Source organism: Mobula hypostoma, chromosome 23, assembly GCF_963921235.1.
Source record: "Mobula hypostoma chromosome 23, sMobHyp1.1, whole genome shotgun sequence".
NCBI classification, from domain to species: Eukaryota; Metazoa; Chordata; class Chondrichthyes; order Myliobatiformes; family Myliobatidae; genus Mobula; species Mobula hypostoma.
This window is the reverse complement of record NC_086119.1, coordinates 45,885,884-45,898,305: the sequence shown is the minus strand read 5'-3', so window position 1 is coordinate 45,898,305 and position 12,422 is coordinate 45,885,884. Positions and strand designations below refer to the sequence as shown.

General features: G+C 42.4%; 1 protein-coding gene across 1 annotated transcript in view; it reads right to left on the bottom strand.

Annotated features, from left to right (window-relative positions):
• bckdk (branched chain ketoacid dehydrogenase kinase) overlaps positions 1–12,422 on the bottom strand; it is a 73,931-nt gene that overhangs the window by 48,016 nt on the left and 13,493 nt on the right. The window contains exons 2-7 of the mRNA XM_063031391.1: positions 10,427–10,495; positions 9,816–9,926; positions 8,457–8,504; positions 8,209–8,328; positions 5,378–5,476; positions 2,969–3,042 (exon numbers count right to left, since the gene is read on the bottom strand). Of these exons, the coding sequence (XP_062887461.1) occupies positions 2,969–3,042; positions 5,378–5,476; positions 8,209–8,328; positions 8,457–8,504; positions 9,816–9,926; positions 10,427–10,495 (521 nt within the window). The remainder of the gene's footprint in view (positions 1–2,968; positions 3,043–5,377; positions 5,477–8,208; positions 8,329–8,456; positions 8,505–9,815; positions 9,927–10,426; positions 10,496–12,422) is intronic.

Here is a 12,422-nt window from a genome sequence, read left to right as displayed (position 1 = left end):
TTCAAAAGGCTTTTGACAAGGTCCCACACAGGAGATTAGTGTGCAAACTTAAAGCACACGGTATTGGGGGTAAGGTATTGGTGTGGGTGGAGAATTGGTTAGCAGACAGGAAGCAAAGAGTGGGAATAAACGGGACCTTTTCAGAATGGCAGGCGGTGACTAGTGGGGTACCGCAAGGCTCAGTGCTGGGACCCCAGTTGTTTACAATATATATTAATGACTTGGATGAGGGAATTAAATGCAGCATCTCCAAGTTTGCGGATGACACAAAGCTGGGTGGCAGTGTTAGCAGTGAGGAGGATGCTAAGAGGATGCAGGGTGACTTGGATAGGTTGGGTGAGTGGGCAAACTCATGGCAGATGCAATTTAATGTGGATAAATGTGAAGTTATCCACTTTGGTGGCAAAAATAGGAAAACAGATTATTATCTGAATGGTGGCCGATTAGGAAAAGGGGAGGTGCAACGAGACCTGGGTGTCATTATACACCAGTCATTGAAAGTGGGCATGCAGGTACAGCAGGCGGTGAAAAAGGCGAACGGTATGCTGGCATTTATAGCGAGAGGATTCGAGTACAGGAGCAGGGAGGTACTACTGCAGTTGTACAAGGCCTTGGTGAGACCACACCTGGAGTATTGTGTGCAGTTTTGGTCCCCTAATCTGAGGAAAGACATCTTTGCCATAGAGGGAGTACAAAGAAGGTTCACCAGATTGATTCCTGGGATGGCAGGTCTTTCATATGAAGAAAGACTGGATGAACTGGGCTTGTACTCGTTGGAATTTAGAAGATTGAGGGGGGATCTGATTGAAACGTATAAGATCCTAAAGGGATTGGACAGGCTAGATGCGGGAAGATTGTTCCCGATGTTGGGGAGGTCTAGAACGAGGGGTCACAGTTTGAGGATAGAGGGGAAGCCTTTTAGGACCGAGGTTAGGAAAAACTTCTTCACACAGAGAGTGGTGAATCTGTGGAATTCTCTGCCACAGCAAACTGTTGAGGCCAGTTCATTAGCTATGTTTAAAAGGAAGTTAGATATGGCCCTTGTGGCTACAGGGGTCAGGGGGTATGGAGGGAAGGCTGGGTTCTGAGTTGGATGATCAGCCATGATCATAATAAATGGCGGTGCAGGCTCGAAGGGCCGAATGGCCTACTCCTGCACCTATTTTCTATGTTTCTATGTTTCTATGTTTCTATTCTGCATTGTTATTGTTTTACCTTATTCTATATCAATGCACTGTGTAATGATTTTATAGATCACAAATGTTGTAGCATGGATGAAATCACTGGAGAGACACAATCACTGGTAGATACAAAACAGCTTCTTTATTCAAAACAAGGTTCAGCAGGCATCTTACAGACGGAGACGCTTTCCGCAGAAAGGTCTGCTAGCCCAATGTGGGCTCGATATTTATATGCTAAACACAAAGGCAATCGCTACTTAAAAAGTTATAGAGAATGCTTCCTATTGAAGCTACATACAAAATATCACACCATCCTTTCCCTCCGACGCCATGTCTGGGTTGGTATCCACAGCCTTTAGGATTTACCTGGCATTTTACGTGCTAACATGGAAGACAATTAATATTTATAATGTATAGATAATACTGTCTTCAAAACTACAGCATTAGGTCAAACTACGGTGCCAGAAGCATCTGGTATTCACACCTTTTAAGAAGCCCATTGTGGTGGACTCAATCCACAGTACTTTGTCAAATAGAAGTCTGGTGGCCAAAGTCATTTAAGTGTAAACAAATTATCTGCCCCAAAAAAATCACTCTAACAATCACAAATGAGATACCTCCTTGCTGGTGTCCAAACACTTTGGAGACCCTCAAGCAACAGAACGTATTTCAAGCACATTTTCCCCCCAAATCACTTAAAAAAAAATCTGATTATGGTATGCCTCTTTCCAGCAGTTTGGAAATTGCTCTAAAACCAATGCAAAGCACGATTGATTAACTAGTCCAACAAACAACAGATGACTAAAATCCTAAAAATAAGACAACATTTGGAACTATTCAGTTGGGGTCAGGCACTTTCAGTGGGAGGCATTTACAATTTAGAGAGCAAAATTCTTGACTGATCTGTTTTCCCACAGGGGCTATTTTAGTCTCAGGTAACCACATCCCATGTCATTAATATTTAGATTACACTGCTTTCATTAAACTGACAGTCCAATCTTCATACATTAGTAAAATAAAACTAAGCTTACGAAGGCAAAATAAGGTGGTCAGTTTATTTACCTATTTATAATACAAGCTTGTTTATTTATTTATTTATTGGGTTCAGCACAGAATAAGCCCTTTGAGACACACTGTGCAGTAATCCCCAAATTGAATCCTTGCCTATTCACAGGACAATTTACAATGGCCAATTAACCTATCAACTGGTTCTTCTTTGGACTGTGGGAGGAAACCGGAGCACCCGGAGGAAACTCCTGCGGTCACGGGAACAACATACAAAAACATCAGGAAATGAAATGAACCCGGGTCACCTGTACTACAAAACATTGCGCTATCCACTACGCCACTGTGCTGCCTAATCTCCAGCATCAATCTGATGTTCAAATGTTATTTTGTCATGGACGTAGGTGCTCTGGAATTTCGATAGATTACAGTGACAGTCTGAACAAGGTCTGATATCTGCTTGTTAACGACCAGCAGTTTGTGGCTGGTGACAGCTACGAGATTAGAGGCCGTCAATGCTTCTCCTCATTAGGAGATAGCAGTGATGATAAAGAGTGATGAACCCAAATCTGTGAATGGCTGGAGGACGACAAATCAGGCCAGAGTTTCATTGTGGGTAGATGGAGGTGATCGTCATCCCCATGACTATGTACTCTGGACAAATTCAAGCCCCAACCTTTTGTCTTCTGAATTCCCAGACAGGAGGCTCAGTAATCCGTGGTGTCATGCCAGCAACCTCTCCCCAGAGGATCCCTCCCAGCACTGTCTAATTAAACACTCACCGAGCAAAGTCTACCCATTTCTCAATGATCCTCTTTGGAGACAGTCGTGTGCAGATAATTCCCACAAAGTCAGGCTGTAGAAAGAAAATAGAGGATCACTCTTCAGGAAAATATTTGACGAGATCACTTAAGAGTTTACAGCATAAAGGCCATTCAGCCCAAAAGGTCCATGCCAATGCCAAGCAGGTGTATCCTCCAATCAGGCTTCATCTCACTCATCCAAGAGATCTTTTCAATTATGCAGTAGCATATCCTAGTTCAGTTACCTCGATGTTACTTATTCAAATTGTAATGAATATGCAAACTCTATTGTGGAACCGGCAAAAGAATCAATTACTGTAATTTTGAGGCAACCTAATATTCTGAGTCACCCTTGCCTCCCACACTTACTTTAGTGAACTGGAACTGGATGTGAAAATATATCAGACTCATTTCTGACAGAGTTAAATAATTAATTAAAGCCATTCAGGGAAAGACTGAACTTCATGGTAAACAAATGACAGTGGCTGTATTCTCACCGAGTAAGAAGATCTTATGACAAAGACATAAGCACAAACCCCAGGCCGCCTGATGCACTGGCATAAAAATTGTAACCCAATGTTTTTGCATAAAATTTATGATTTAAGTCAACCGTGTTTTCCTTAGTATGTGGGTCACACAGGTGATCATTTTTCTCCCAGACCTTGTATGCAAATTATGACCAAATGCCCAGCACCCAAAATATGCCCATCTGGAAGTGACTTCCTTAAAATTAATTTGCAAGTGCATAACGTCTGGGAACATTACAGAAATGTCACCAAGAAACTGATTCTCACAATGCGCACGAGATGTGCATCAGGGCAAGTTAAAATGAACCAGAATTACTTGGCTGCTTGCTATAGAACTTGACACCTCCTCACAGAATTTTGGTACACTTAAAATCTTAGCTGCAGTCAAATCCGAGTACTGTACTTAAGACTTCACTTAAGATTGACTGCAACTCCAATGTCCCACATACCAAATGAATACAATCTCTTTCCCCGGCCCTTCCTCCCTCCCAGCACTCTCATCTGGCAGTGTCCCAACCCATTCTGTCAACTGAAGCTCTCTCCATCTTCCTCTCTGAGCATCCACACACTTCTTGCCAGTGACCTCAATTCCTCAACCTACACATGCTCCTCCATGAAAACAAAGTGTACAAGGCTATTTCACCTCACCCTGCGCTTTGGCTGCAGAACATTGAGACTGGGAACTCTGCAGGGAACTTAGTTGGTCCACTATGCCTTCGCATGACTTTCAAAGCACAGCCACCTTTTCAATGCAGTATTAACTTTTGCTGTGCCTGCCTCTTAAGGGGGATGTTTCCAAATTTTTTAAACCAGTGCTTATATTAAAATGGTTCTTCATTGACAATACCCCTCATAAACAACTTAACTCCCGTTCTGACACCACAGGAGATTTTGGACACTCTGGGTATTTGCTGCTACACCACGAATACTGAGAGTTGCAATGTAGCCGTTACACAGGAGTCACTGGGAGATTATCACCTCAGCAACAGGCACAGTGCACAGGATAAATCCCACTGGATGTCCACACGCACATTTCCTGTATTAGCATTTAAAGTAATTCTTACTCTTATTCTCCACCAATTTCCTTTTCCTAACTGAAGGAGATTGTTCAAGCAGTTCAGTTTCAAGATACACAGAAACTCTGTACAAATCCTGCATCCGATGGTTCAGAACACCCAACAGCCCATATCTGTTCACTCTACGGTGCAGAATATGAATTGGGTGTCCAGAGTCCGAGCGAGATGCACGGCCAGAGCAGGAAGCTCAGACATAGACGTCCAAAGTGTAGTGGGGCTGTGAATTGAGCGTGCAGCCAGAGCTGGGTTGGGATCTGCAACAAGCTTGAAACGGTTGGTAGGTTTACAGCCAGAGTCAGAGACTAAGGTGCTTCTAGGTGTCCCACTCCCTTTAAATTCAATCGGTTCACTGAAAGATTTATGATGTGTAACAAGTATGTCTGGAAAAATCAGGCTCCAGCCAAGTCCTAAATCTGAATCTTCCCGTCATCACTTACTGCCTGGGGCTGGTTTCCGTGAATGCTGGATGACAGCTGGCATGAATCAGCAAGTGGCTTTGCAAGTAAACTCCTCCTAGAAGCCTTATTGACAACTCTGCCAGTGACACAAGCAAGATATATCTGTGCCAGTGATGTTAAAGTTGTTCAGAGACAGTGTTAGAGTGGTGGTATTTACAGTAGAGCAAAACTTTGGTGAGATGCCTGTTGCTTGCTGTTTCACCCCATGAGAAATATCAGGTGTGGTCGAAACCATTCAGTGACAAATGAAAAGTGAACCCCACTATGCAACTCACTGCCTTCCCAAGTAGACAACTAAATATCTTTTTCATTCCTTTACACACTTACATTATCCTCGTACAGGGTCAGGTGATGTGTTGCCAGCATACGGATTCCCAACCGGGAGGTCAAGGTGTTGTCCAGGAAGGAACGGATTAACGACTCATCCTGCAAAACAAAGCAATTCCTTACAACGCTGTGGCTCCCTGTGGAAGTGGGGCCAGGCATTCAGCCCCACATCAAGAGAACCCAGAGCATAAAAGAGAAATCATGACCATTTCAGGTTTTTGACCATCTGTTAGAACAGGTTACAGACAAGAACTTCTTTTGCCCAAGGTGACAGAACCAAAGCATTCACCATTTCTGTCCCCACAATGTTGCCCATCATAAAGTCAAAGCTTGACAATCAGTATAACTGGGCCATGCTGACCAAGATTCCCATATCCCTGAAAACCATGTACCTGCGATTATACCTGCCTCAACTACTTCCTCTCGCAGCTCATTCCACATACTAAACCCTCTGGGTGAAAAAGTTGCCCCTCAGGTTTCTATTAAATCTCTCCCCTCTCAGCTTCAACCTACATCGAGTAATTCCTGATTTCCCAACCCTGGGGAAAAATTGTGCACATTGACAAGCGACATGCTACTAGATCACCTCTCATTCAATGAAAAAAAAAATCCCAAACTGTTCAATCTCTCTCCATAATTCAGTCCTTCAAGTTCTGGCAACATCCTCAGACTATCTTCACAGCATTCTGTGTTCTTGCATCAGATTTCCAGCACCTGCAGATGCTTTTTTATTACTTTCATTAATACACAATTAGATTTTACAGCTGGTTTAAACTGACAAAGCCTTGTACATCGTAAATCTTCAATGTTTCATCCAGGTGTTAAAAACCTCCAGAGTTCCAGACCCTCCTTGACCATGTGTTCTTTTATCCCCTCCTAACCTTCTACCAATGAACTTAAACCCAAGTCCTCCTCCTCATCAACCTCTCTCCCAAAGGAAGTGAGTTGTCACTATTCATCCAGTGTATACCCTTCATAATTTTGAAGGCTGCAATCTCGCAAAGCAACCACGAGCAGATCACTCTCTTCATAGTTTTAAATTTTCCAGCACAGATGACATCCACATAAATCACTTCTGCACCTTCCACCACATTCTCATCCTGTCCTCCCTGTAACGAGTCTAGAACTACCCATCATCTGATCACGCTTTTATAAAATTCAGCACAACTTTCCTGCTCTTATATTCTATGCCTTGGCTGACAAAATGTATCCCAAACACTACCTTACTATTTTAACTGCCTCTCCTGCTATCTGCAGAGATCCGTGAAGTGCCCTCCTGAAAGAACCCCTTTATCCACTTCTGTGTCCACATACCCAGTCCATTAAATGTCTGGGTACAACGTAGAAAGTCACTGCTCACTATAAACCACAAAACAGTTTTGGTATCATCAGCCAACAAATTAACCAAGTCACTACACTCAAGTCCAAATGTCAAAAGAAAAAAATGGAAATTAAAATTCAGGATGAAATTAAGAGGCTGGTATGACTTTATCCAGAATACAACTCTAACACACACAAAATACTGGAGGAACTCAGCTGCACCTACAATAGATAGCCCAAAACTTTGACTGTCTCTTCATTTCCATAGATGCTGCCTGATCTGCTGAGTTCTTCCAGCATTTTGTGCGTGTTGCTTTGGATTTCTAGTACCTGCAGACTTTCTCATGGTTTTAAATTGTTTATTTAATTTCTCATATGCTAATTGACCAGTGTTCATAGTGCTTTTTTTTAATGTGACAGCATGAGACCATGCATCAGTTGGTATTTAGTACATCAGTACTATTCTGGTATGCATCTTACAGAAAGTTTTCACAAAGCCAGTTACAAGATACCTTCAGATTTCCCCCACCCCCTTGAGGACAACCCACAAGTACATTATTTTATTACACTTTGGTATGTGCATCTATGGTGGTTTAGCCAGTCTTATATCTGACACAATTTAAGATAGGAGTGCCCCAGAATGCTGCAAATAAGAGTTCCTCAGGGCAATGGCCCAAGTTCAGTCATCTTAACCCACTACGCCACTGATCTCTCCTCCAGTACAAGTGGGGAAGTTCACTGATGAAAGACAATATTCAATTCCATTTATAGTTCCTCAGATAATGTGCAATCAGTGCCAAGATACACAAAGTCCTGAATAGCTAAGTGGTAAATATAATTCACATCGCACAGATGTCAGACTATCAAAGCTCACCTCCAACAAGTCAGAAAAGGGCACCTCCCCTTGACTCTAATAACATCCAGACAAAGTTGCTGCTGGGGGGCGGGGGCGGGGTGTTAATTACCATCAGTTAGATAAGCCATACAAATAATTTGATGAGCAAGTGAGAGATTGGTATTTTACAATATGTAACTTGACAGATCCACTACCCTCTACAAGGCACAAGTGAGCACTATACAAGGACATTCTCCAGCTGGACTGGGTCAGAGCTCTCTGACAGCTCCGCCAACTGACATATACAGGAACCCTTCCAATGAGTTGACCACAACATCGCTAAAGTGCAGACTCTCATAGGTGTATACACAGCCCAATATCCTGTGTGCACATGGCATTTGGAACATGCAGTCTAAAAGGTCGTTTTTTTTAGTGTAGACAAGGGCTCTGGATGGCAGGCCTTCAGAATCTGATAGAATCTCAACAACTTTCATGAATCACCAAAGGTTCAAAGTCAGATCAAGTGAATCTGGTGTTGAAGCAATTGACACTGTGATGCTAAACTGGCCCAGTTCACCATGTTACAGAATTCCAACAGCTTTGAATCACTGATAAGCACTTATCTCGGCAGGGATGGGTATATAATAGACGTGAGAGTGCTTTGTTGAGAATATACCTGGATGTGTTTCCGGCACTCTTTGAAACCTTCAGCAAGCATTGTGACGACATCCTTGTGATCGTCCAGAAGCTGTTGAACCATCTTTCCATACTGAGCCTCCGTCTTTGCGTTGGTGATCTATGGGAACAAATGTAAAAGGGCCATTTTGCTGCTAGATGTCCAATATTGGTCTTAAACAGCAGGAAGGTCCCTCCTCACAGAATAATGAAGGGGGACTGCTGAAGAGTGGACATAGTTGTACTCACCGGTGGGAAGTCTGACAGCATCTGAAAGGCTCTGATGTACAACTCGTGCTGAAAAACAGCAAGGATTCTCATTAACAAATCTTTCCACAAAGAATGAAATATCAGCAGCTATTCACCATCTTCTGTCATTCAGAAGTAATGCGGCTGAAAGTGTAGTCACAGCAGGACAATATTCCTCCACTCCAAAACAAACAAACCCAATCAATTCAGTTAAATGTTTTGCTGTGAACAACAACTATATTTTTCTTTGCACAAAGAAATTAACGACAGACAAAAACGAAAAGATGCTGGAAGCACAAAGATGAACTAATAAAGTGTTCCCCACTGGCACAACCTCTTACCTTACCTCAACCTATCTTGCTACAAACAACAGATAATACAATTTTCCCCCCTTTTTGCTTGTTTGATTTCTTCATATAGACACCACCAAGTAACAAACAGCTTCTGCAGCTTTTTAAACGCAAAAACAAATCATTTCTAAGACGAGTACTATCCTGAGGATAAACTGGTGGCACAGCAAGTACAGACCAGAGTTCAATTCTGACCTCAGATGCTGTCTATGTGGAGTCTGCATGTTCTCCCTGTTATTGACTAGTTTCTTCAGAGTCCTCCCACATCCCGAAGACATGCAGGTTGATAGGTTAATTGGCCACTGTAATTTGCCTCTACTGTATGGGTGAGGAGCAGAATCCAGAAGAGTTGGATGGGAAAATAAAAAAAGATTAATGGAGAATTAGTGCAAATGGGCGTTTAATGACCAGTGTGGACTTGATGTGCTGAATAGCCTGTTCCCGTGCTGCATCCCTCTAGGAACCTACAACAAAAAGAAAAGTGGGCTCTCTTGTATCTGTGCAAACGGCTGTGGAACTAGTGAGGTAGCAAGGAAATGCTTGGGTTCCAGAACGTTACTCACCACTAGGAAACGATCAGGTTCCAGAGGGCTGATCATGACCATGGGTAATTCCATAAGAAATGAAAACTTTTCTTTCTGCCACCCTTCACCCCCACCCACCCCAAACTCTCACATCGTATATCTCTTTGTAAGAAGCAGAAATACTTCTTTGCAGTGATCCCTCTGGCCGTTTATAAATCTCTATCCCATCTCGCAAGTTTTACCTTCAATAGTTTTTTTGTTTCTCAAATGGCATTATTTGTCCTTTTAGCATTAACTAGACTGAATCCTTTAAGTTATTTTCAAGTCATAAGTCTATCACAAAGTTGAATGCTAGTCACGTACTTTTCAAACACAGATTCTCCTCAAGTGCCCAATGGTCAGAAAATGTCTTTCAAAACTTATCTGAATTCATCAAGTCTAGCAATGGCACTAAAATGCCTCCCTCATTTGTACACCACACTTACCACTTGCAGAATTGTGGGATTACAACCAATGATGAAAGGAAGGCTCCGGAACCCCTTAATTCGATGGGCAATGCGTACTGGCAATTCTTTATACAGGTACCTGGCACTCTTCTGGATAATCAAAGAGAAACACAATCCATAAATTCTCTTTGACTTGGATAGCTACATGTTACTTGGATACCACCCCCCATTTAAAAATCAATGCAGGGCCACGGTGTGTTTCACGGCATGAGTCAGGATGCAGGATTTCTGAGGCAAAGTTTAATAAACCTCTCAGATTTATACAGCGTCTGTTTGCCACTACCTACATCGCCTTAAAGATAGCCCACATCTAAAGAGTTTCTAAACCTGCACAGTATTATTTTTCTGCTTGGAAATGTACCCTTAGATTTGCTAAGATAAACTGCACCTTCATTTGTAGAAAAAAATGACAAAGTGATCATCTTGAGCCATAATAATGTATCATAACTGACCAAATTTTAAATAATGCATCAGTAAGTGCTTTAGGACACCTATTGATATCACTGATGATACTTTTGGGCTAACAGGTAGATGGCCCTCCCCCTTGGCCCTTACTTCCCTGGCCAATAAATTCTAAAATTTAAACTTACCAGGATATGACTCCCATCTGGTGATTTCCCTGAATATAACATGGTTGTAGGAGTCAGTCGCACAGATGCCTAGGAAAATAGGAAAGAAGAAAAAAAAATCAGCTCGTTCTGGTGTCATTAAACTTGTTTATAAAGATTCCTAGTTCCCCTTCCACAAGGCCCCACATCTGGAAACTTCCCTTGTTGATAAAAGTATCCAAGAAAAGCTGCAATTCCGAGCTGGCACAGGGTTAGAAATAATATCCACAACGCTACAAGTTAATTATCTCTCTCACAGCACTATTATAAGTAATTGGAGAACATAATTTGAGTTCGTACACCGAGGAAAGGTTTCACTGTCAGAACGGTTCCCTTTCACGTTAGACATCAAATCAAGATCTTGCAACACACATAAAAGTTGCTGGTGAACGCAGCAGGCCAGGCAGCATCTCTAGGAAGAGGTACAGTCGACGTTTCGGGCAGAGATCCTTCGTCAGGACTAACTGAAGGAAGAGTTAGTAAGAGATTTGAAAGTGGGAGGGGGAGGATCCAAAATGTTAGGAGAAGACAGGAGGGGGAGGGATGGAGCCAGGAGCTGGACAGGTGATTGGCAAAAGGGATATGAGAGGATCATGGGACGGGAGGCCCAGGGAGAAGGGCGGGGGGAACCCAGAGGATAGGCAAGGGGTATAGTGAGAGGGACAGAGGGAGAAAAAGGAGAGTGAGAAAAAGAATGTGTATATATAAATAAACATACACACACACACACACACACACACACATATATACTTCTGCCCGAAACATCAACTGTACTCTTTTCCATAGATGCTGCCTAGCCTGCTGAGTTCCTCCAGTATTTTGTGTATGTCTGTTGAGAACTTGTACCAATTCTTCAACGTGATAGAATATTTTCAGATACACCACATATTCCCCAACTTTTACTAATCTCCACCTTCTGTGTGAAACCAATTTACTCACGGCTTCCTGAAATTACTCTTATCCCAGGTACACGGCACAGGACTGCATAAACTATTTGGGCAGAAAGTTTTTACTGGGTAACTCCTCCATTTCTGCGGCCTGGAGACTGCTGTCAATGATTAGAATTGATTTTACACAGCATCCTACTGAAGAGATCCCAACACTTCATTTGTAAAATGCTCCTACAATTTTGATCATTAAACAGAACTTGTACATGAAGTGGACTTTCTAAGAAAGGTTAGCTGAGTACACAGCTTTCAACAGTATGTAACAGACACTGTTTGTCACAGAACTGTTATCAATACTGGCCACACACTGGGGGAAGACAGTGGTGTCAGCAGAAAATATTTCAGCCATTGACGGTGCCACATTAAACTAATCCTCCAACATACCCTGAACGTATTGTAATCCAACTGTGCACACTCCCAAAATACATTACACCTCTTAATTTACATGCCCTGAACCTGTAATGCCAATCCCGGAAAATGTCGCAATAGTCAACATGATGATCTATATTCCCTGAATATACTGTAATCAGAGTACAAGATAGCACAGGAGACAACAATCTTGCCTTTTGTCCTTGCATCAGCTTTTCTGTTGAACATTAATCATTCCACATTTACCCCATTGCTCTGCATTTTCTTCTGGTTATCCAATTCACAAATATTATTGAACTCACTATCAATCCCTTGTTTGTGCATTCCAGATTACTATATCTGGCTTTCTGCCATGTTATATTTGGTTTTGATGTCCGTCACATTAAGCCTCAAAGACAAGTTCTAGAAATTCTCAGCAGACCGAGCTGTATCTGCGGGAGGGCAGTCGAGTTAATGTGTCAGGCCTTTTATCAGAGCTGGAGAAGTGGCCAAGCAAGTTTGTTTTAAGTTGCAGAGAGGGAAGGGAAGCAGACCAATAGGGAGGAAAGCCAAGGTGATCAGGTGAGACACTGCTTTCTCAGCTGCGAGTAGGTGAATGAGGACAGTTGAAGGAAAATTAAAAGGATGCTTTAATTAATGAGATGTAGAATGGCACAGTTGCT